The sequence below is a fragment of the Rhopalosiphum maidis genome, chromosome 2 (assembly GCF_003676215.2).
Source record: "Rhopalosiphum maidis isolate BTI-1 chromosome 2, ASM367621v3, whole genome shotgun sequence".
In the NCBI taxonomy this organism is placed as follows: Eukaryota; Metazoa; Arthropoda; class Insecta; order Hemiptera; family Aphididae; genus Rhopalosiphum; species Rhopalosiphum maidis.
The window spans coordinates 25,328,289-25,354,790 of record NC_040878.1 but is presented as its reverse complement, the minus strand read 5'-3'; the positions used below and the strand labels follow the sequence as shown (position 1 = coordinate 25,354,790).

At 27.7% G+C, this 26,502-nt stretch overlaps 2 protein-coding genes across 7 annotated transcripts; both read right to left on the bottom strand.

Annotated features, from left to right (window-relative positions):
- Window positions 1-213: 213 nt before the first annotated feature.
- On the bottom strand, window positions 214-5,334 carry LOC113552836 (ATP-binding cassette sub-family G member 1-like). Of its 5 annotated transcripts, none has more exons than XM_026955802.1 (13): window positions 5,277-5,334; window positions 4,223-4,407; window positions 4,024-4,141; window positions 3,530-3,719; window positions 3,316-3,461; window positions 2,902-3,143; window positions 2,705-2,821; window positions 2,326-2,453; window positions 2,081-2,246; window positions 1,875-1,975; window positions 1,356-1,514; window positions 1,098-1,283; window positions 869-1,024 (listed from the first exon to the last, which is right to left on the bottom strand). In XM_026955802.1, the coding sequence occupies exons 2-13, from the start codon at window positions 4,317-4,319 to the stop codon at window positions 869-871; spliced, it is 1,806 nt and encodes a 601-aa protein (XP_026811603.1). In that variant the 5' UTR covers window positions 4,320-4,407; window positions 5,277-5,334. The 5 variants fall into 5 exon arrangements, with proteins under 5 accessions (XP_026811604.1, XP_026811605.1, XP_026811603.1 ...); XM_026955800.1 differs by lacking the exon at window positions 5,277-5,334 and adding an exon at window positions 4,793-5,239; XM_026955801.1 differs by lacking the exon at window positions 5,277-5,334 and adding an exon at window positions 4,853-5,239.
- A 6,937-nt stretch (window positions 5,335-12,271) lies between these two features.
- Window positions 12,272-17,505, bottom strand: LOC113552186 (ATP-binding cassette sub-family G member 1-like). Of its 2 annotated transcripts, none has more exons than XM_026954925.1 (13): window positions 17,253-17,503; window positions 16,965-17,146; window positions 16,468-16,585; window positions 16,130-16,319; window positions 15,560-15,705; window positions 15,231-15,472; window positions 15,068-15,160; window positions 14,659-14,771; window positions 14,423-14,591; window positions 14,162-14,262; window positions 13,887-14,045; window positions 13,633-13,818; window positions 12,272-13,509 (listed from the first exon to the last, which is right to left on the bottom strand). In XM_026954925.1, exons 2-13 carry the CDS (start codon window positions 17,047-17,049, stop codon window positions 13,354-13,356), a joined length of 1,758 nt encoding a protein of 585 aa, XP_026810726.1. In that variant the 5' UTR covers window positions 17,050-17,146; window positions 17,253-17,503; the 3' UTR covers window positions 12,272-13,353. The 2 variants fall into 2 exon arrangements, with proteins under 2 accessions (XP_026810726.1, XP_026810727.1); XM_026954926.1 differs by having other exon boundaries at window positions 13,380-13,509; window positions 13,597-13,818; window positions 17,253-17,505.
- Between the last annotated feature and the right edge of the window lie 8,997 nt (window positions 17,506-26,502).

Genomic DNA, 26,502 nt, shown 5'->3' with positions numbered 1-26,502 from the left:
GCAAACAATAAACAATGTATGATACAATGAATTATGTTTAATTAAAAAAAACAATCTTTTGCATAGTGGTCTCTGAACTTTTTTAATGAGTTACTTTAATAGGTGTTTATTTCATTTTGGTATAAATATTTTATACATAAAATAACAATAATTAACTAAAAAAAAACTTGTAATATTATTTTTTTATAAAAAAATAAATTTTATAGAATAACATGTGATATGACGTTTTATGTGATGTTTAAAATATACAAAATTGTTTGATTCACATCTATTAAACTTATGATGTGATAACAGTTTTATAATATATCAACATTTTGGAATATATTTAAAACAATTGTATGACCTTGGTTTATGATCAATAGATACAGCACATATTGTGTTTAAATATATCAAAAAGTAAAATAATACATACAACTCAAAACTGTATAAAATGTATGTTCATGATAAATTATACAAAGTAAATATGTTGTATATTGTAAGTCTAGAATAGTCATTCTACTTTATAAATAATAATTTACAAATTTAAAATATGTAAATAACAAAGTTAAATCAATAAAAACAAATTAAACAGTGATAAAAGTCACACAGCAATCACCAGTCTTATTAATTATTCCATTAGTTTGTGATTTAAAAACTTAAATTAAACAATTGACTTTATTTTTAACTTAACATAATAATAATTATTAAGTATCACTTTTATGTTCTGTCTTTGGCAAAGTTAAACTAGGTAACAGTATAAAAAGTATACCAATTATTGGTAAGAATATAAACGTATGTGGATCAAATTTAAGTATACTGATGCATTAGTATACTATAATGATTGATGAAATATAAATATATATATTTAATATATTAAATATTAAGGCCCTCAGTGAATTTCCAACTTTTTTTTCAACACTAAATATGTTAACACCTTCAACAACAAATAAATGGTGGTAACAGCAAGAAAATTAAACCAATACTTGTTGACTGGCATGTCTAAATCTTTTAAAATATTTGAGGGTGAAGTGCTGTAACAGTAAATCTGAAATCATTTTTAGAGTTTAAATATCATATAATAGAACTATAAATCTTCAAACATTACAGAAATAACATACTTTGGGGCAATATAACCTGGGTCGATCCATACCGTAAACACAATGCACTATTCCTTCCATGGCATGTTTCATGAAGGAAATGTCAAACAACCATCGAAATATCTCTGGGGTGTCAGAGATTTTAATGAAAATTCCACCAAACATCATCCACGGCATGAGTAGAAAGCTGGTTAGAATTGTACTGAACTATAAACATAGTAATAAATATTACATAATGGTTAAATCCATGTAAGTATTATTGTATTTAAGAATACTTACCCTTAAATCGCTAAACAATGTTCCCATTAACATGCCTATAGTCTGTGATAATAGTCCCACCATTAACATCATGAGCGTATACAACCCAAACCTGGGCCATTCAAGTGGTTGTCCAGTAAAATAGTACAATACCACACAGTACAAGAACGTACACAGAACCTGAAAGGTAAAAATAAATAGTTATTAAATAATAGAATAAAAAAAATAATATCAGAGGTACATTTTAAGACAGTTTACATAGATAGATGACAACATTAATGTTTAGAAAACAAACCACATATGTATATGAGAATACTCATATGTATACATGTTTTTTCTTCTGTATTGGCCTAAGTAGGTGAAGAGTTAAAAGTAGAAATTTAGACCAAAAAGATACTGTCGGGGTGGGGGCCCTTAGAAGACAAATTAAATCTGTTCTATACTATACTATACATATTAAATTTAACTAATTAAGTTTTGGTACAAAACTTATATTTTTATAAAAATACTTTATTTTATTAGAATTTCTCAAATTATTACCTGAATTGGTAGGTCTACTATAGTGAAACTTAGATAATATGACAACAAAGAATACCACTGATTGAAATGTTCTTTTGAAAGTATTTGAATTTCTAAGGGAACTATAACACAAATACATTATATACATTATAATTTAAAATATAGGTACTCATTAATCTAGCTTCTTGTACACAATAGTTATTAATTTATAACTCTTCAAGACTTACAGTTGATAATCATTGAAGAACTAGCAGTATACATAATAAACAGTAAGCTGAAGAATAACAACATTAGATTGTCATGTATAAATGATGCGTTAATACCAACACCAAAGTATACCCAACCGTACACAGCACTAACAATAATATGAACCAGCAATCTTGTAATGATGAACTATAAATATAATCAAATACTATGTTGTATACTAAATAAGTACATGGTAAAAATAAATCTAAATTTATATTATAAATACTTTTTCTCTCAGTGTCTTAACTGTACACCTATGCGATAAAATAATAAGTTGAATTAAATGGTTGTAAATATATTTTATAAATTGTCCATCTTGACATTCATCATTGATGACAGCTGTCAACTTATCTTCTGAAATAAGATAAACCAGTGTTATATTTTGAAATAAAAAACTATATAAAAATCTAACAGGAAATTTCTCATCATAAATTGAACTTGCTTGCTAAACAATCACATCATACAATTATTTGTACTTATTTGATTCATGTCTATAGTTCTATAGCACAATATTGCTTAATATTTACTTCATATTAATTTGGTTTGTAATGCTGTTTAATGCCTATACAATATACTAATATTAACAACTTTCATTTTTGACTAACCTTTAGCTAAATGTTTTTGACTAGTATTCTTTAACCATTCTGTAGACTTTCCATTATTAATATATTGTACCAATTTTTCAGCATGATCTCCATACTCTCCAAGACTTATTTCAATAACTATAGAAATCATAAATGAATTCATAATGTTTATAAAAATTGTAAAACAAAAATTCTATAAATAGTAATTAAATATTAACTATAGTCTGCAGTATTGTGATACAATGGACATCGTAAACCATGTGCAGCTAGATAATCCAAAAGATTTGATGTCGAACCATGATAAATACATTGGCCAGATGGAGTAAGTACGTAAAGAATGTCAAAGATCTTTAATTGTGAAGCAGACGCTTGATGTATTGTAGAAATTATATTACGGCCAGAATTTGCCAATTCCCTTAATGTGTCTAATACTTGATTTGCTGACAAACTATCTAAACCGCTAAATTTAAATATAATAAATGTAATCAATCTAATCATTGAAATATTATAGTATTAAAATATGGTAATTATAAAAATATTTATTTAATCATATAATTATGATATTTATTATTTTGTACTTGGTAAACAAAAATATTATCAACAGTAAATAGAATCTCTTTAAGTTAGCTCACCTAGTTGGTTCATCAAAAAACATGATGCTTGGATTATGGACCAGTTCTAATGCAATGGATAATTTTCTACGTTCACCACCAGATAAGTTAATTGTAATCGTATCTTGACTTTTAAGCAGATTTAAATTCTCTAAAATTAAATCTATCTGAAATAATACATATAACATATGTGCTTGTTAATGGATTATGGGACTAATTAAAAGTAAATTTCTACCATTTTAAGTTTGCTCGCGTTTAATGATAAAGTTAAACATTTTAATTTTGATGCAAATTCCATAGACTCTCTGACTGTTAATTGCACATGAAGTTGGTCTTCTTGCATAATGTAACATGATTGTTTCTGAAATGATTTTAATTCTTGAGGCTTATCATTGATAAATATTGTTCCACTATATCCATTAGTCCTATAATTAATAAATTATAATAAGATTATTTTTACACTATCATAAGTCAAGGTTATACTGGTTTTATGAAAACTATTAAATGTTTACCATAAAATAACTTATTATTTGTAAACATTACAGTCGACTTTTTAAATAAAATAATATTTTCTAGTTTTAAAAATTCTTGGTTTAAATAAACAACATAAAGTTGTAAAATAAAATTTAAAAACCATTATTAATAATTAACAATTTCTAATCTATTTTATGATTTCTCTACTTGAAAGTTAAAAAAATTATATATTTCTTTTTAAAGTAATTTACTTACTTATAACCAGATAGTGCGTTTAATAATGACGATTTTCCAGATCCCGAACATCCAATAATTGCACATAGTTGACTCTGATAAAATGCACCACTCACACCTTTCAAAATAGTTTTCTTTTCTGTAAATAAAGTGTTATTAAATATATTATTATTCTTACTAAGTTCATTTTTACATAATTTATGAAAATTAAAAAATATACCTATTTTAAATTTATCTGTCCAACTGTTTACTTCATATGTTAAATCGGCAAATCTTATATCAAGACCTTTATTTAACAACATTGAATTCATTTCCATATTTCCATGTCAATTTATCACCAAAATTATATTAATTATAGATAAAAACTTCATTAAACAAGGTTTCTAATTCTAGTAGGTACATCATCTGTCAACAATAATCATCATCATGCATCTCAAAGGTCAATTTAATAAATAAAATATTTAGATTAGAAAAGAGGTTATTTAGCTGCTATATCTATATACTCTACAGTTGTAGGAACTATTGGTAAATCTACATAATTATAAATCAATGTCAAATAATATTTAAATATTGCCAGTTAAAATGTATCATATAATTTGATACAAAATAGGTAAATTATTAATTATTCAAAGACTATAAAATCACCCATTAAAAGATTTATAATTGTTTTTAACTCTAATTTAACTACCTGTTATAATACACTTTACATTAAAAATGTCAAATTGGTGTTAGACATTAGGTACTATTAGAAAAAAGTAAACATTAATATTATATCATTGATTATACTGACGTTTTTTAATTCTACATCCAAGGCGTTTCCCTGTATTTTAGGTAATATGTGTGTACCTACGTCATATTTAAGCGTTTATTTATATAGGTACCAATGTGAATTTATGTGATTGCTTTGATTTAAATAAACGTTTTATTGATTGCAGCAACATGCTGATGTTGGTGAGTATATAATTTGATCTTCAATATACACTCATTACACAATGCCAATAAATTGACTATTTTCAAGTTTCAACACAACAAAAACTATCATTAACTTAAGTGATAAAACAAAGGCACGAAGACTGACACTTAAATAACTGAAGATTATTGAACCGAAAAGATTTATCTCAATAATTCTATTTAGTAACATAGTATAATATTCTATTCAAGACTGTGTTAATGCTAAAGTATCAAGTATGTACCTACAATTAATAGTATTTATACTTAAATGTACTTATTTAATATATAATAGTTATAGTTATAATAGGTACTATACAATGTACATTATTATCTACAGACTTGAAGTATACAGAATCAATAATACACTATACAATACAGCTACAATGCACACTACAGTACTACTGTGGTGCTACTACTACACAGCCAAGGTTTATAGATTATATTATCTATATATATATATATATATATCAACAGTGTTCAAGCCTAAAAGACAAAAATATTTTCGTTAGATAAGAAATTTGAAATGTATTTACATGACGTATATGTACAATAGAGCAACATGGAGTCGCAGTCTAGCAGTAAAATAGCTAACTAATAACTTCAAACTCGTTATAAACAACTTATAACATGAGTTATGATTTTATGAGAAACCAAACTTGTTTTCAATTATCAAGTTAAGCTTATAAAAATTTAACACTATAAATTAAAACATTAAACGATTAAACAGCAGAATAATTTGAAATTTTCCTGATTTTATTTAGAATCTAAAATGTCAAATTGAAAATAATTTGTAAACAAAACATTAATGCATTATATTATGTAGTTGTAGTATTATAACACTAATCTGCAATAAAAATAGAAGTCGGAACCTGCACTCTACTTATAATAATTAGTTTATTAATATATTCTTCGTGTCCTTTGTAACTGAAGGTAAGACTTTTACCAGGGCCGTATTACCGCTTAGGCTGTTTAGGGCGGCAAAAACTTTAATCGGAGGTAAAAATCGCCTGTTACAATTAGGTATATAATATTATATGAACGCATATTAATAAACTGATTTTGAAGGATTAAGTGTATTTCTTGCAGTCATGTGCAATCTTGTAGTCATTTACCCGCCATAGGCTATAAGCTATATGATATCTAGATTATATAATTTACGTTACAGGTTTTATCGTGATTTAAAATTAATATTATTATTGGAAAGGATTTTGGTGTTTGTAATAAGGAGTAAGGACTATAGTATACAATAGTATATTATCAATAGTCATTGGAAATGATGACGATTTCTAGTCATTGAATCGAACACTGATTTTTTTTTAAATTACCTAGTTTCATTGGAAAAATATGTCTGTATACTTAAATTGAAAGACCCCTCTCTTAAAAGTATAAAACGAGAACAAAATAATACAAATCCTCGTTAAGATATTAAAATATAATATTCTACTAACCGTAGGTACTACGTGTTATACATACAAATAATCGTCTATAGAAAATAAAAAAGGTGTTAATTCCTATAACACTGGCCGTTAAGAATAATGAACATCACACTATAACTGGCTAGTAATAAAGAAAACGTTGTATCGGACGAAACCAGAACATTTAGTCTATTTGCAATTCAGAGTTCAAACGTCAAACATCACACAAGAGTAAATGGCTGCAGTCTACGAATCAGCCAACATCAATGAAATTGAATTCACCACCGACTCACTGTTGTCATTAATGAAGTCATCGCGGTAATCGTATATATTATCATAATCGTAATACAATGATTTCGAGCATTGAAGATACAGCAAATAGTACAAATGTAGCACTGTGGTGGTGCAATGGTATGTTTTTGCACCACCAAAAAATCATTGAAATATATAATATAATAAACAGGTACAAAATTGTAATTTCCGTGTATGTATTATCAATTAAATTATTATTTTATCTATATTCTTAAAAAGTAAAATAAAAAATATGGCAATAATTCAGTACCCGACAAATTAGAATCAAAATAAAATACATAAAACAAAATGACATTCAAAAAGGTTTCTATTAATTATAGAGACATTAAAAATATTCCGAACAATACCTATTAATACAGCAGGTTACGGAAGATTTCTTTCTTGTCTAAAGAAGTTAAAAACTTACCTTAGAACGACTATGAAACAAGAAAGGCTTAGTAGTTTAGCAGTTTAGCTACTTTGAAGCTCGAAAAAAAGAATAATATTAATTTTGACCAAGTAATTGATGAATTCGATTCGGGATTTGTAGAAAAAGGACGTAGTCTGAACTTAAAATAAATAAAAAACATTTTTAACTGTTTTTTTTTATTAATACAGTAAAATCCCGTTACAACGAACTCCAGGGGACAGAATTTTTTTTCGTTATAACGGAAATTTTGTTGTAACGAAAATTCGAATAAGCTCATCTTTATAAGCCCTGCTTTTCGACAGGGGACTTCTATAACTTTCGTTATAACAGGATTTTTCGTTGTATTGGTATTCGCTGTAACGGGAAATTATTGTATTATAATTACGCACGTCAAATAAAAACGTCCCGGTAAACGACGTGTCGCGAAACGGCCGGCGGAGGCTGACGAACCGTCGAACGCAATCGAAGACGCATAAATATAATACGGCGACCGATAAAGCAGCCGATCAAAATCGCAAATGGTATTTACGATCGTACAAAAGTACGATGTCGGTGTCTCAACAACATATTATTGTAAAAGTAAGAAAAATAAACAAATCTCGTGTGACATGGATTGCGGGCACATACAACCAATGGGCAATGGTCAACATGTCTTTGAGTGCAGTGACAATGTCTAATTGCTGCAGTGACACGGCGGTACTGAACGAGATCCATATATACACACATCCTGACTGTAGCCGTGATGGTGGTGACGATATACAGTGGATTCCGCTTAATGTGGGCACGTTGGGACCAACCCTGTTTGCCCACATTAAGCGGTTGCCAATAAAAACCGAAATTGGTTAAAAAAAAAAAAAATTATAATATCAAAAAAAGTCAACAAAATCCCTTTCTGCGTGAATTTTTATTTTTCCCGATAAAAATGTACTTTTGTAAAAAACACCAGGAGGCTGGGAAAAATATTCAAGTGAAACTACCCTTGAAATTTGATTAAGGATTAATTTTTGGCACATAATTAGGTTATGATATATATTTGAATATTTCAATAAGTATTATACTTGTTTTTAAAATATTCTGGACAAAAAGTACTACAAGATAGATTTTTTTTTACCAAAGATCGGTAGTATCATTAGTATAAAATTGTTATAAGTGGGTAGTTTTTCACTTTGCACAACAATAATATTTTCAGTCGTTTATTTTTCATCTGAAGTTCACAATTTTACTGGTAGGTAGATGTAACTGGCCGTATATGTAGTGTAATGTTGTAACTTTATTTTCAACAGTAGAAATTACAAAAAACTAATTTGTGCCGTTTTTGGTACAATATGCAGACAAGGTTTTTAAGATTTAAATGGATGGTACCTACTACTTAGTGCTTTTTATTACTTTCGTTAAACGCAATCTCATAGATATGACGAAACCCGATTAAATTAGTCATTTTTAAACACATATGTGTATATTCTAACACTATGATAAAATAAAAATTGCCCACATAACCCGAATCGAGTGCCCATGATTTTTTTACCTTGTTACTATACATTTATATTGGGACCAGACCATTTTGACCACATTAAACGGAATTCACTGTGTATATATTTATTGTGTATCAAAATACTGTGGTGACATCACTGATGGGTCATTGGGTCATGTTTACGGACTATTTGTGATATTAACTACGTCAATACGTCATTGATAACAATAATAATAATAATAGGCACAACGGAACAATGTAACAATTATACAAAGGTGACCGGCCGGCGTTCGCATCACCGGCGAAGACGCGCGGTTTCGATGTGATGCGACGTCCGGTAATAGTGAATTTTACGGGCCGTATAGGTGGTAATCATAACGGAACTGATGCACCACCAATACAACACACGAGGTTGATGGCAATGCAAATTACATGCCAAGACGTTAGACGAATGGTGAATCGTCGGGCGGCCGTACATTTTACGCACCAAATCGATATATTATGGTTTTGAGTGTACCAAACACTCGTCACTCAATCTACACTAACTAATTTTTAATTATACGTATATCATTTATTTTTTTCAATATTTATAAAACTTTTAAACGACTATAATTTTCAAAAGACTTTCAACTGGAAATATCCATTCAGCAAACTATGTACTATTATGTCTCGACTAATGGTAGGTATACATACACCGAGTGATGTCGAGTTAAATTAGCTGCAGATATAGGGTATATGGTATATTGAAAAACTTCGATTAGACATGATGTGTAACTCTATGCATAAATGTAGTTAAATTGTCTGTACAATGCGCCGGACAAGTCCAGTAATGCGTCACACATAATATTTTGTATAATAAATTATTATATTTATATCTATTTTATCTTTTTAGCTTTAAATACAGACGTTATTATTTATTAACTATGAATAGTTAGTATACAATATCAGTTATTTTATTAAATATTAATCATTCATTATCATAATAATGTTATTCACCACGTAATAACTATTTATCCTTTATCTTGCACAATTATTTTTAAACCATATTGAATTATTGATATAAATTTGATTTTTTAAATAAACTCAATATTTCAAAATGAAAGATTGATTTAGTTTATACTGTTTACAGTATATAAAGATAGGCTATAGTGTTATACGGAACAGTCATTCGTTTATTTTTTACTTCATAATTTTTAATTTTAAACATTATACATATTACCATTACCTTAATACTTACTTAACATCATACTTTACATAATTAGGGTTTAAATAGCCAATTCACTCGTATAGTGAAATTTTGATACAATATGTTTAATTTTTAAGTATAATAATTAAAATCACGAGTATTCATTTTATATGAGATATGTGTATTTGTATTCTGACGTTTTTAAGAAAATGCGCAGCTAACTGAAACTATGTTTATTAAAATAAATATATATTATAACGTTTATAACTATATTGTTTTAATAAGAAAATCATTGCATAGTGTTTAGTAAGTTAGTTTGTTGATCATTGTTTTGGTATTCGTAATTATTAAATATAATGTCAACGATGTTTGTACATATTAATATAATAATATGTTATATATGCTATTTCCCACTTGTAATATTACAATGGTTCACTTGTACGTCCTAGTATGTAGCAGGTGCTAAGATATCATACTTTTGAAGTTGAACTTTAATCAAATTAAAATATAATACTATTTCTATAATCAATTTATATATGTTGTTGATTTTTTTTTTGATAAAAGATTGTAATGTAGTCAATAGATGAATAGACGATACATTATCAGTTTACCGAAAATTATTAGCTGGAAATTGGAATATCTTTTACTAAATTGACTGGGTTCCGGCGGTTGGTTTATAAATTGTGTATATATATTGTATTGATATATTAATTTATGATGGGTAAACAAGACTTAAAAAAGAAGATTATTCAAAATTTCAGTTTCTTTAATATGCAGTGTTTTCAAAAATAATAAAAAACCTAGAATTTATAAATCTGGACTATATACTATATATAATTCTACAGACCTACGGTCCAGAATCTAGAATTATAAATTCTAGCATCTAGATTTATACGCGTCTCATTTGAAGGTGCCCATCTGGGCAAAATAATATTTACATAATATTGTATGAATATTTCTAAACAAATATTAATATTATCAGAACATTCGTACGTGGTTATCAAAAAATATTTAAATATTGTCACAATATTATTAGTGCACTGTTTGGCAGAAGATCAAAATTGCTTTAATATTTTACTCATATATGTCACAATATAAATTAGTTTTTATTTCTATAATATTATCATAGCAATATTGTACTATCTTTCTATTTAAAAATTGTCAAAATATTTTATTAATATATTGTAACAATATGTATTTTTTTTATTTCTACAATATTGTACATGCGCTCTATACAAATAATGTCAGAATATTTCACCTTTACTTTGTAACAGTCATTTCAATATTTGTATATGTAAGAACATTATTTTTGATGAGTCTTTTATTGTTAAATATCTAAATCATAATTATGGCATAATGCATATTGCATATTATAAAATTGTATCTAGTATACTTTAGTATTTACACTAAAGATCCATGGACAGTCCCCACTGATCGTGTAATAAACTTACTTATAATTATTATTATAGTATAAACACAACGAGCGGCAATGCAGACAATGTGACGTACGTGAATCCTGACTATAAAACAGTTAGATACTAAGATAAATAGGTAGATTGGCCCTTGTTGACAATAATTTTAAACTATAATAGGTAAAGACATAGAATTTTTACGGTACCTTTGTTTAATAATCTAAGTTCACACAAAGAAATTATTTTGTAAAATTCGCATTTAAAAAAAGGTCTCACACAGCGAATTGTTGGTTCACGAAAAACAATTGTTATTTGGTTTTTATGTATAAGGTAGTCATTAGTTATAGAAAAATAAATTAGTTATTATAATTAGATACATTTTAGACTCATAATTATAATTTATAAGTATCATTTTTAATGGGCAAAAAAATGCACAGATACAGCTATTAATAGTACATATTCAAAAGTTTGTATTTTAAGCTTGTGCTTTGTTTTTATTTTTCTTCTTAAGGTATAGTCGTATAGAATCTACACTATAGATAATAATAAATAATACAAGTTTAGATTATGTTAAATATAAATATATTGACCGTCAAAACTCATATTATTGGCACATAGGTAGTATATTATGTTGACTGTTGAGCCTACAAACCATGTTTGTAGGTTAGGTCATATTATATCGAATTACTAGTATGGTACTTAAATTTTATAATAGTTTTTATCAATGCTATATTTTAGTTTATATATTTGGCTTTAGCAACATAGGTAATCAATGTAATTCATATTTGACACTGCTATTAATTATTTTCATAAGTTGTAATTTAACTCATAATAATTATATGAATTAAATATGCTTCATTTCTATTTATGGTAATTGGATGATATAATTATTTTTAAAACGAATAGGTTTACCAAAAATATTATTTAAAAAATATTTTATTCTGATCATATATTGTACCTACATAAATTACTTAATTCAAATAAAATGATTTTATAATACTTTGCAGTAAAATGCATATTAAAAATTATAACATTGTTGTATACTATGTCTATTTATAAATTTATTGGTTTCTTGAATATATTATGTAAGTTGAATAATAAATACAAACAAAATATGAACAATAAACAAATGATATATTACACTACAATATAATATTATAATAAGTTACAAAAGAATACCTTAAACCTCAAATAATAAGTAATTCGACTATTTAAATATTATATATTCTGTTCAAAATGAGATTGTGACTCGGCGGCCACCAGTTTTCGTCGTGCGAGGGTCAAACAACATCAGTTTGTCAACTACCTATACGCCTGCTGTGTAGTAAAGCCACGCGCATGAGCACAAGTGGGTCACCGAGTCAGGATCTCATTTTGAACAGAGTATAATTATTCATGGTCATATTAGTACTTAGTCTTGTAAAAATTCTGATTCCCGTCTATTAGGATAAGGTCAATCAATTATTATATAACAAAAGTACATAATATCTCATAATGATAGTATTATAGATCATTATAGTATTTTATCTCACATTGGTTTTAATGTACAAACTCACGTATTAAGAAAATCTAATTTTTTCATGTTTCTCTTTCCAAAAATAATTATACTTCCATCTCGTTTATCTTTGGCTAACAGTAAAATGGATCATGTTGATTTTTTTGTTATGTCGCGTTCTGTATTTAGACAAAATGTTGATTTTGCTTTAAATTTAAATTCTCTTATTTAAATATTATTATTATTTTTTCTTTTTGTGTAATCATTAATTATTAATTAATAAGTTTTACTGTACTATATATTTATTCTTTCTTTAGCTGTTATATTTACCATAATAATTTTTATTTTTTTTTTGTATCCAAATTCTGTTATAAGATAAGCTGAACTATACTTATAATTATTTTAATTGCTAAAGGGTTAATACCTGTTTATTATATATAAATATATATATATATATATATACTTTGTACAGCAAGATAAAACAATATTATAGCCTGATGAAAACAGATTTTTCTGTCCATAACACCCTTTTATTGAGACCGGTTTGCAGGATGTCGCGTAGAGATACACAGAATTATAAATTTACAAAATGAAAGTTAAATGAATATTCATCAAATTTTTAAAATGAAAAATGTTTACTAATATTAAATCATGTTGAATGTTCAGATCTCATATTCCATTAGAAATTATTTCTTTTGATTTAAGTAGAAGACAACTTATACTTTAGGGCAATAAAAGCACATACTTTTAATACAACATAAATACTAGTGATAAAGCTGACGTTTATCCAGTACAAATTCTCACCCATATCAATTGTTTTAAGCATTACTTTTGGTGAACCAAATGGACAAAACATCTAAATAAACATAAAAAAAAAATTATTTTAACAGTAAAACAATTTAATTAGTTGTATTTTTTTTTTTTATATTAATTAACTACTAACTTTAATTTAATTTTTAAATATAATTAAATTACTAACAACTGGACAAGGCAATACAGAGCGATCATAACCATAAACTGCATGTAGAACACCTTGCACAGAATGTTTCATAAATGATACATCGTATAACCATCGATATACTTTAGGAGTATCTGATATTCTTATCATGCCACCTGCATAAGTGGTCCAAAACATTAATATCAATGCAACAACAACAGTATTAATCTAAAACAAAAATTTTATTATTTTATTATTTAATGTTATAATATATTAGCTTACATATAACAACTTACAACAAATCCTTTACATAGAGTACTGACAAGCATTCCTATTGCTTGTGACATAAGTCCGGTTACAATAAATATCAAAAGAAACATTGAAATCCTAAAGAGTATAAAAGGTTGACCAGATAACAAGTATATTAATGAACAAAACAAAAAGGTACAAAAAATCTGCAAAAAAAATAAAACATAAAAACTGACATATTTTAACTATTCAGTTTATAATTTATTTATTTTGCTAAAGAAATAGTAATAAATTAGTATTAAATGTTGTTTATTATATTTACTTGTACTGGTAAATCCACAAGTGTGACAGAAATGTAATAAGAACTTAATGAATACCATCTGTTAAAATATTCTTTTCTCATCACTGACAGCTCTAAAGGAACTAAAGAAAACACAAAAATATTATTATTATTAAATTATTAATTTTTTATATTATACATATAAATATTTTAATTCATAATGATATTTAAGATATTTCTATGTATTAATAGAGTAAGACAGGTGTTAATATTTAAATATTTAATGTATGCTATTATACTAACATTTTATAGACATGGTAAACGCTGCTATGTAAGTCATAAACATTACACAGAAAAATAGTAATACTGCATTGTCACGTACGTGCATAGCGCTCTTTCCAAGTCCTATGTACACAATTCCAAACATGCTTCCCAGCAAGAAGTGGACAAAAAGTCTTACTTTAACTAGAAACTTGAAAAAGAAATATATATATTTATAAATTTACCTAGTAGTTAGTTATTAAACACTATTCACTAACATGATCTCTAAAAGTAGTTAGTAAAGTTCTGTGGATAAGTATACAAAGCTCAGGAAAATAATTTGAAGAATATTCACGACTATAAATTACAGGTACACAGTTAACATTTTGGTCTGAAATAAATTAAACAATGAATAATATTGTTATTTAATTTATAAGAAGTCTGTTTAAGGTAGGGGTCTTCAACCTTTTTACACAGTGGGCCTCGTATTATTTTTAAAAATCTTGCGGCCACATTCGTAGTAAAAACATGTATTTTATACAAAAATCTATATTATACAAAAAAAATTGAAGGTACATGCTAAATTTCATATGTGATCGTGGGCTGCACATAATGACATGGCGCAGACTACAGGTTAAAGACCCCTGGTTTAAAGTATAGTAATAATATTGATTAAAAATTGCTTACCAATTATGTGTCGGTCGTTCTTGTTTTGTTCTCCAGCAAGCTCAATCATTGTATTAACAGGTATTCCATATTCACCCAAACTCAATTCAATCACTGAATAAATAATCAATAAATTTAAATATACTTTTGTTTATATATACATATATTAACCATTACCACGAACCATAATCAGCAGGATTGTGATATGGAGGACATTGATATCCGAGTTGAGAAAAATAATCAATTATTTGTGATGATTTTCCATTATACATGCATTGCCCTGAAGGTGTAAGTACATAAACCGTGTCAAAATTTGTCAAATGAGAAGCTGAAGCTTGATGTATAGTGCATATTATGGTTTTCCCAGAGTCTGCCAATTTTCTCATGATCTTAACAACATTATTTGCAGATACTATATCTAGACCTCTGGTTAATAAAAACAACAATTTTAATATTAAAACAAACAAAAGGTTATAATTTACCAACAAGTATTTACAAATATAAGCATATTACGTTGTGGGCTCGTCAAAAAACATCACTTTTGGGCTGCGAACTAATTCTAAAGCAATGGTCAGTCTCCTACATTCGCCACCAGATAAATTATAAACCAATGAGTCTCGTTTGTCATGTAAAAGTAAATTATGAAGTAAATTGTCTATCTGAAAAAAACAAATTTTGATTAAGAAGGTACACTAGAATAATGTTTTCTTTGATTTACACTCTTGTAACATAATATATACTGTACATAGTTAAAACCTCTGGGTATTTCATTTATAGTAATTATATTTATTGTATTACAACAATTTTAAACAATATTACTATCAGTGTTTTTTTTCTGTGTCAATTCTTTTTAATATTTTTATTAAAGGAAAAAGTTTTAAATAACTATTTTTTTAAAAAAAAAACTTCTAACAAAATAGATAAATAATGATACGTCAAATTTAATAATGAAATCACAATGAGAGAAATATGGAGAAATGTTACTATATTTTATTTGTATAAAATTAAAATCACTTTTTTTCTGATGTACTTCACTTAACTTAAAATATATTGACTATATTTAAATAATTATTGAAAACTCACTGAGATTCTTTTTTGAACATCTAATTTAGAGATTGAATGTTTAAGTTTCATGGCAATTTCCATAGATTCTTGAACAGTTAAATATAATTGCAAACTATCCTCTTGCATGATGTAGCTTGAAACATTCCTAAATGATAGCAGATCTCGCTTTACTCCATTTAAAGTCACTGCTCCTTGATAACCACTTGACCTATGCAGTTTAAAAATATCAAACATAATGAAATAAAATTTTTTCATGTAAAATAATAAAATTATTGATTTTAACATAAGAATATAAAATATATTTTTTAGTACCTAAACCTTTATAACTTTTTTAAATACATTTATAAAATACTCACATGTAACCAGATAAAATATTCATAAGAGTTGATTTTCCAGATCCAGAACATCCAAGTATAGCCCCTACTTGATTTTTACAGAATGAGCCACTGACATTGTTTAAAACAGTTTTTTTTTCTGAAACATCAGATGGTAATATTGTAATATGATGATTGATTTTGACCCAAGTCAGTATTGTGGTAACAATTACTATAAACCAGGGGAAGCCCAAATGGTCAATTACTTACAGATGACTTAAAAGTAAATTTCCCTTTGTTAGAATTTATTATTATACATATTATAGTAAATAGTAATCCTCTAATAGTTTGTGACGTTTGTGTTGACCACTTTTAACAATAATTGTATGTATTTATATGGCTTTTCAAAGGAAAAATATATACTCAGTAGATCTTTATCAAAAAAAGTTTGGCAACAGCTACAGTATAAGCAAACTTTCTTATAAAATCCCTATAATTTATAGTATTTGGTGATAGTCTATAGATACTATTTATTTTACCTGGCCTTAACGTCTTCGTTGCCAGAGGGTCCCACACGTTGACCGTTAGGGACACATCTGTAAACTCCACATCTATACCTTCCATTGAACGGTTGATTTAACTAAGATTACCTAATACATACACCATAAAACGAGGCAGTTCGAAGACATAGGCTAGCCAAATAAAAGGCGGTGGCGGGAGACTAGAAAATACAAAACGTTAATAATTAAGTACGATTTAATTGTTTCATAAAACGTCACGAATAATTCACTGCATTAGTGCATTAAGTACAAACGAATGGAACTTACCCCACCATAATTAATTTACTATGACCCGCATTCGGCCTTGGTTGGAACGTTACAGATATAAATACAGGATACTGGTACACATTATTGATTATTGTTTATTATAATCCTGTTGACGCGTGACATTATAGTCAACATGTCATGGCCATTGTTATTACTTATTAGTGTCATTATCCTATTACAGTACTATTACTATTATTATAATTATTATACCTAAAATTAAATAGATTTATGTTTTGTTGTTAATTTGTTATCGTCGACCAACTATTCTATCCACATACCAACAGACTGATATCAAAGCAGCTGTTCGACAACAAGACAAGTGTCAAGTGACAACCGATATTAACACCTAACCAGTAACCACCTAACGACTATAACAAAATATAATAAGAGATAACATAAAAGTCTGTTATAAATACATTATGTCCATGAGCAGTCAGCACGACTGTCCTACTTAATCTATTATGTTTAATTACTCATATCTGGTAACAGCAAGTCGCAAATCTTTTATAAGACCAATATTACTATTTATATAGTTTATTAAAAATAAAAATTTGTTGAAAAATAAATAAAATAATACTTACAACTTACTAGGTAGTTACTTGTTACTTGGCCTATTATATGTGTACCAGGTAATAATGGTTAAAATTGTAGAAATTAGTAGGATAGAATGAATTGGTAAATAGCGCATTTAGCTTTATAATATAATTTTACTAGTATACATAAGTTTAACAGTGAGGACTGAGGAGTGATGTCAATGTGTCTTTTTATTAAATTTGCAAGTATTTCTACCTAACAAATAATTTTTAACTAATAAAAAAAAATTGAATATTTCTCATGCCTATCAGTAATTTACGTAGTTTTTTTTATTAGTATCCAGAACAATCAAAACAAAATATGTGAGCTAAACCCTAGAATTTAAATTAGAATTCCATATGAAATGATAGGCATAAAAAAAAAATGCATCATATTTATTGACAAAATATCCAAGATTATTACAATAGAATTAGAATGATAGAAACAGCGGTGCACTGCTACGAGTATCGATATTTGATAATTAGTATTTAGTAGTTTAGTACTATATAAATTATTGGCAATAATCAGTGGCGCCGAACTCGGACTTATTATGTACAGCGAAATCTAAATTTTTGTCTAATCGATATTTGACGTCTAACTTCTATGTTTCATTTTATTAGGCACCGATTATAATATATATATATATATATATATAACACCTTATTTAACTTTATTAACCCATTAACCCAGAACTCAGTAACTCACCTATACACACCCAAAACCCAACCATTTTAGAAGTGAAATTATCGCTTCACATGACAAATAAGTTCGACTTCGACACCACTGTCATTTATAGATAGAATATTTATTGCTAAACACAATAATACTTATTCAATTGTTACTTACTATATACTTACTTCAATATTATTATAATAATTAATAATCAATGACTAATCAACGGACAATTTAAAATGATGAGGTACCTTGATACCTACTCATCTAAATAATAATAAAACTAAAATACCCAATTGGAAAAATGTTCAATTAACAATGTTAATCCAGGATTTTAATTTTTTTAATGAGTTAATCATAGATAAATAATAAATAAGCTGGTTTACTTTTTATGCTATTCTTGAGAGTTGGAAGTATAGCAGTTAATTGATATCCCGCATGGCCACATACATATGGCATTTAATTTACACTCTTAACAGTATAGTGAAATTAACTTAAATTATTATGATTTATGATAGTTAAGTACCTTATGAAAAAGTCTGCATTCTTTTATACTGAAAAGTCTGAAAGTTGCTAATTATTAATAGTTATTAATGCCTAATGGTAGTAAAATATGTATGGATGATATATATATATCATCGTGAAATACGGATACGGGACTTTTTTATAATCCCAAGTAACAGGTTTTCAATTTGCAATTCATTTACAGTGGTAAAGTGGCAAATAATATGTGTTTAGTGATAGTTGATAAATAATTTTACTTTAACGATCCCTGCAGTACTCATTAATGTCTGTACATAACATTTTTCTCTCTGCTCTCTCCATTAAAAAATCTCTAAAATGCCATTGAAATCATTGCAGGATATAAAATATTTATACCTATTGTATATTCATTCGAAAAATCAAAAAATCAAACAAGAAATAACTATATATAAAAAATATATATTCAATTTAAAAGATTAAGTAAGGTTTAAAAAGGAAAAATGTACCACTGTCCACTGTCCTCAGATGCTCATAAATAAAATTATTATTACTCTATTAATGAATTATTAATTATCATACCTAAATCATAATAAAATATATTGATATATAATAGTTACATAGCTAATTGCCATACATTGCAGCATTATCTACAAATAATTACAATCGAACATTCATCTATAGTTAATAGTTCATTGGCGTTAGTATAGCGACTAACGAGTAGGTTAGAAATTATGTATCTCAGGTTAAAACCGACGATAACCTTTGAATTTTTTTGAATATTACTCTAGATGCTTGTGGTAATTATTCAATAATAATGGTCTAATAAAATAATAATATAATGACTATCATTATATTAATTGTTATTTCTTTATAAATAGTATTACTATTACTATTACTATTACTACTCGTTAATTTTCCCATTAGTTTTTATTTATCGTTAATTACAGACTTACAGTATTAAATATTTAGTATTAGTATTCATCATCTATATTGTATACCCATAGTATGGTAGCAATCATCATATTATATATAATAGGTAGTTATAGTACTGTAGTAGATAATATAGTAATATACCGTATTTCTACCGCAGAGTAATGAAGAGTACCTACTACCTAGGATAGTACCGGGATCAGTACATTTTCCCGACATTAAATTGTCTGACAATACATTTACGATTTACCCGACACTACATTTGCCCGACAATATAAAATTAAATTATGAATAAATTTTTGAGAAAAATTCTTCTTCTTTTTTTGGTCAGAAATAAAGATTGTTGGATGCCGATTTTACTTGACACAAATTGGTGGAAACACATTTAAAATCTTGGTAAATATATATTTGAATAATATTATTGTTGAATTATGTATTATTAATATTAATTGTATTAATTAATTTATTTTTTAGGTTTATCAAAAGAATATAATGATCAATCAATAACTTAACGTCTATACTAAATTAAAATGCATATTTTGAATGACCTTTTTTTTTGCTCACTATACTCTGGCGTTTGGCCCGCTAAATTTTAATTTTTTAAAAATTGGCCCTCTATTAATTAATTTGTCTATCCCTGCTCTATGTTGTATAAGTATTAGGCATATTATTACTTACTTATATTGTACCACAAGGCTCCTACGGGGATGGCGGTTGACCTTTGATGGTGATAAAAAAAAAAGACTATATAAAAAAGAATAATACCCAGATAATATCTCAATAATAATAATAAATTTCGACGCGACCTGCAAAGGACGGGTGACCACTTATATATATATATATATAAAGACAATAAGTGTTATACGTTACTTACGGGCCAAATCAGCACCGCCGTACTATTACACGGATACAAAATGCAATAAAATAACTACTATAATATGGGACGGGCGCCCAAGGGGGTGAAAATAATAGTAAATAATTAGATTAATTACACAATTATCAAACGCCAAAAAGGCAATAATACAAAATAAAAGGTTTATCACCGGGTCCACTATGGTTGATCTGCCTGGTGAAGATGTAGCAGTAACACACCGATGATCGATGACAGGATCACCACGCTAACGACGTCGATACGTACGACGGCAAGACGCACAGATAGATTTAATATGACGTATTCGCCGACCGGGAATGACGCCCACGAAAAGCGTGTTAGAAACGCACAAAGATGACGGCGCGTTACAGCGACGAAATAATGGGACACGGCGGCACGTGATAGCGACGGGATATAGTTATATATATCGCCGACAAAGAGATCGTACACACGGGACGACTCGTATAACCGTGAAGGACAGCACCAACGAGCGACGAAAACGGTCGTACACTCGGCAAAAGTATGCAACGGCCAACTTGCGGCGGCACAAGTACAGCACACACACAAGTTAAAAACACAGAGGCCTTTTACGTCACGCGCGTCACACACCGCGAGCACCAACTCGAGCGGCGATTACGGAACAACTCTCTTGCGTTCAACATGACCGTACGTACATATGTCGTGCAACCGGTCCTGGTAGTCTAAGGGAGGAGAGACCGTTGAAAGTTGGTCGAAGTTGACTACGCGAATTGTGTATCGTAATAATTATTGAACATATATATTATAACACTTGCCGTCTTGCCTACCTTTTTTTTATTTTCAGTATAAAAGATGAATAGCACATCGTAAATACGAGAAATATAACTGGCGGGTGTCAACTAAACCCGAGTGGCAGGATAATACACAGGCTGTCGGGGGTCAATTAAACCAGTATTAAAAAATTTTATTTGGATAAAGTTAAAGATAAATTATAATAATATTATCTAAATAAAGATAAGGATGACTTCAATATTTTTTAATCTAGATAAAGATGAAAAAAAAACATTTTTATTTACATAAATCGTCGGATAATTGTTTTATATTTGTTTATGGCATTCATTTCTTATAAAATATAAAACATAATATTGTATCTGTATGTAGGTAAAAAAATAATCATATTTAATATTTATGTGATTAATGGTTTAGAAGTTCCAGTTCATAATTAGTTTTTTAATTAAAATAAATATAAAATTATACCAACAAATCATAATATTATTATATAACAATAATTGGGCCATATTGGTGTTTTGTAACGAAATAACGCGTATGACCACTAGCTAGGTCGTTCAACTTCTGATGAGTTACTTAAATACTTAATATAATGTCACGCGACTACGCCAGTTAGATGTGCAACTTTAATATTAGGCTTGGTAATATTATTTCATGTTAAATTAGTTGCTGTTTGTATTTGAACTATTTTTATGTCATTCAGAATAACATAGAATAATAATATTAGAATAGTAATTCTAGACTGCCGTAGGACAGCTGTAGTTGGTGGGTTTTATTTCTATATAATATAATAGATTTAATTATACGCTTTATATTAATCATACAATGCAACTATGCAAGTACATTATGATTTATGATATGGTACAATATATGGTACAATCACAATTCACAGAACAATAACATGATAACAAGATGTTGTGGTATACTGGCAAATAATATTTTAAATAAATATATTATACATAGGTATATTAATATTCGTACTTGATTAAACGACATCAATGCTATTTAACTTTTATATTAAGCTCCTAAAACATCATAAGACATAACATAACATCATAATTAGTTTTTATTGACGGCTATTCGTTTTTGAATTTAAAAAAAATAAAAAATCGCTATTGTTGAAAACTGGTTAGCGTAAAAGATTAAGAACATAATGATTTTAGAGGAATTGTAGCCTATGGTTAATTAAATCTAAATGTGTACAATCACATATTCACATGTAAACATTTGTATTTTATTACAAGACACAAATACCGACATAACCAATGCGTCAGTAAATTAGTAAAATATGAAGTTTAAAATTTACATGAAATAAAAATAAAATCATTAATAAAATACACAATAATTAGTGAATAAAAATATGTGTAAATTCAATGTTTTAAGTAAAGTAATAGATACATACAATATTTCTGGCAACATTAAACTTGACCCGCTATTGTTAGTGTCTTTGTAAAATAAGAACTAATATAATAACTACTTGGAGTCTTTTTATAATAAGTCAAAGAATATTTTTTTTTCAAAACTATTTCATTGTGATACTTTATAAAATGTTAATATTTCTCGTTTCTTGATATAAATAATTATTTAATTGGTATTTAATAAAAAAATGTATACAAGGAAACTATAAGATAAGAATAACAGTGTTAGGTAATTTTCCACACCACCTTTATTATTAAACGACGGACAATAACATTGTCCGTATTGTTTAATAACTTTATGAGGTATTACACGAGGCGCGTTTTTTTTATTGTGGTGTCCCCGGTAGGCCTAATCCACATCGTAAGCGAGAACGCATCATATGCAGGGGCGTAGTTAGGTAGGGGCTTTGAGTTACGTCAATCATTAATATTTTCACAACAAATGTGTGCCATAGAGTCATAAAATGCTATAGTATTTATATAACATGGTGTTCTATGGTATTAAAAGTTTCACCATTGCGAGGCGTAGAAGTTTTTTAGTTTTTTTTTTACTGGGGGGGAGAGGCAGCAAAATATGTGTTGCCCTTATCCTAAAATTCCTAAATACGCCACTGATCATGTGAATGCATTCAAATAATAAAAAAAATATACAATAACTTAAACTATGTAGATTCTAATAATACTTAATAATTTTTTTCAATAAGGAATCCTAGGAATAAAAATATGATTTTCGCTATTGTACATGTTTTGTAGCACATGTTTTGTTTTTGGTAATGTGTATAATATGTGTGTTGCCGGCCGGCGATAGTCAATGTGTTGGATGAGTGAATGAGAGATGAGCGTTGACGCGTAAGGGGACAACTAAATAAAAATTATTATAATATACTTATATAATAACTTAACCTAACCTATACTATAAAACAAACACATCCTGGCAACACTTGATGTTAAGATGAGCTTCTTATTGATGCTGCTAATCTTCCTCCGGGTTGAAACGAAGCTGAGTGCCGACACATTTCCCATCAGCTTTGTGACAAATTCTTCTTCACTAATAAATATTATATAAAGTATACTATACCTACTACTATACTAAAAATTATAATATAATACAAATAAATCCTTTCGATACTTGATATTAAGATGAGCTTCTTTTTGCTGCTGCCAGACGTCCTCCGTGTAGAAATACAGCCGATACATTTTCCATCAACTTTGTGACAAATTCTTCTTCACTAATAAATATAAATATTATATATTTATATTAAGTATACTGTACCTACTATGATTCTAAAAATTATTATATAATACAAACAAATCCTTTTGACAGTTGATTATCAGTTGAATTTCTTTTTGCTGCTGCCAGACGTCCTCCATGTAGAAATACAGCCGACACATTTTCCATCAACTTTGTGACAAATTCTTCTTCACTAATAAATATTATGTATAGTATACTCTATCTACTACGATTCTAAAAATTATAATGTAATACAAACAAATCCTTTCAACAGTTGGTATTAAGATGAGCTTCTTATTGATGCTGCCAGTCTTCCTCCGGGTTGAAACGAAGCCGAGTGCCGACACATTTTCCATCAGCTCAATGACAAATTCATCGTCGGTGAGTAGTCCATGATCCAGCTAAATGTTTGGTTCCTATAAAACTACAAACTAATGTGCAGATTAAATGCAATAAAAAAAACAATTTTAATATTTCAGAAATATGTGTTGGTGTTCTTTTATTTTTGAATTTAAATTAATTTTAAATTTTATATTCATGATTTATCAGTTAAAAATGTAAAAAAGAACTAAGAAGATTATAGTATATTGTAGTTTAACTTTCTGTTCGGTGGCCACCTTTTAAATTCCTCACTCTCTTTTATAAGAAAGTTAAACAGCACAATAACTATAAAAAATATAAATTTAAACATACACAAAGATGAACTAGCTATGTAATAAGAAAAAAAATTGGTAATTTATCAACGTATTATTGAAATAAAAAGAACACCTAAAACCGTAGTACAGTATATTATCTGAAAAAAAACCATAAAAATTAAGTATAATTTAAGTAAATATTCATAATATACTGTGCTACTGTTCAAAAAATTATAGTATTAAACAAACACAGCCTTGCGACACTTGTTATTCAGATGATCTTCTTATTGATGCTGCCAATCGTCCTCCGGGTTGAAATTATACAAGGAATAATTTCAGTTTTGTTGTTTTTCCGATATTATGGCAAGTTCTGAAATTTTTTGTTTTATTTTACTATTTACCACCCAAAGTACTAAATAGATCATATTTGCTATAAGAATTCATGACAAACAGAAAATAAACTACATAATTGTAAAATCATTATACATTTTTCGCTACGTCCAGAATCTAAGGTGTACTTAACGACTTATTTTATTCTTGGCAATTTCATCATTAATGCGTGGTCGGTAACCTTTTTGAATTCTCAGGCAACATTCACAAATTATAAACAGTTTGCGGACCAGATAAAAATAAAAATTTTATATTCTTAAATTATTTACTCTGAAAATAAATATTATCTAGAACTTTAAAATAATAAAATATAAATAAAAAAAAATGTCAGTGTTTTAGAATTTAAAGCGGGTCGTATAGACAATAACCCGCCGGTTGCCGACCACTTCATTGGACTGGATAATCGGAAATAAAATATAGGCTGTCATCGGGCCATCGGGGTAAAAGCTTGTAGAAGTCAATAAACATTTATTATATGTATAAATAGTAAATTTATTACTACCCCAAAATTATAGGACAATTAACCTACGTAAGTATCCTTCGACGCTTTTCGGCGAAATCAAGCTGTGCCATATTAAAGTTCAAACGTGCACCGTCACCGAAGAAACAGCTAGTTTATTTCTTCATTTGTTTTCTTTACACTTCGGAATGGAATTATTGAAATATTTTTTGAAAATGAGAGTACTTGTCATGTACTGAAGGCTGTTGTTTGACGACTGTTCAATAAAATTATTAGAATTGTTAATCGTCTCCTACAAATGACAACGATTGTCGTTTGCCATGGATGATAAATATTATAATAATGTTTTTTTATAGAACTCTTTGTGATTTTATAGGATTTATTATTACATTTTAGCTGATGTCTTGCATACGAAACTTTTGGTATCTAATTAATTTCATACGTAAAATCATAATAATTGTATATTAATCTGAATTTTTTTTTAAATTATAATTTTATATCATTTATTAACGGTTTTATACGGTTTGGCTGAATTAAATGATTAATAATATTAAAAAGTTTAATCATTAAACTGATATTACATACTAAATAGTTAATAGATTATGATCTATTATATATTATAAAGAAGGACTTACAAAATTAATAAAATTAGTTATTCACATTCAACTCGTTATACACATATAGTCACATATCATTTTTGTTTCGGTACCGTCCTGTTTAGGAAAAATACATACTAATACTATTTTTACTAATTTTAAAATTAATCGATAAGTTCTAATTAATATATATATATAATAAATCCATTTATTTATGGTATCA

What these genes read in the sequence shown, in the direction of transcription:
- LOC113552186 (XM_026954925.1), bottom strand. Translation starts at nt 17,049, where the DNA reads ATGGAAGGTATAGATGTGGAGTTTACAGATGTGTCCCTAACGGTCAAC. An exon ending in TTTTTTGACGAGCCCACAAC is followed by an intron (nt 15,473 to 15,559) that starts GTAATATGCTTA and finishes TTTATTAACCAG; the next exon opens with AGGTCTAGATATAGTATCTG. An exon ending in TTGTGGATTTACCAGTACAA is followed by an intron (nt 14,046 to 14,161) that starts GTAAATATAATA and finishes TTTTTTTTGCAG; the next exon opens with ATTTTTTGTACCTTTTTGTT.
- LOC113552836 (XM_026955802.1), bottom strand. Translation starts at nt 4,319, where the DNA reads ATGGAAATGAATTCAATGTTGTTAAATAAAGGTCTTGATATAAGATTT. An exon ending in ACGCGAGCAAACTTAAAATG is followed by an intron (nt 3,462 to 3,529) that starts GTAGAAATTTAC and finishes GTATTATTTCAG; the next exon opens with ATAGATTTAATTTTAGAGAA. An exon ending in TCAAAAACATTTAGCTAAAG is followed by an intron (nt 2,454 to 2,704) that starts GTTAGTCAAAAA and finishes ATCTTATTTCAG; the next exon opens with AAGATAAGTTGACAGCTGTC.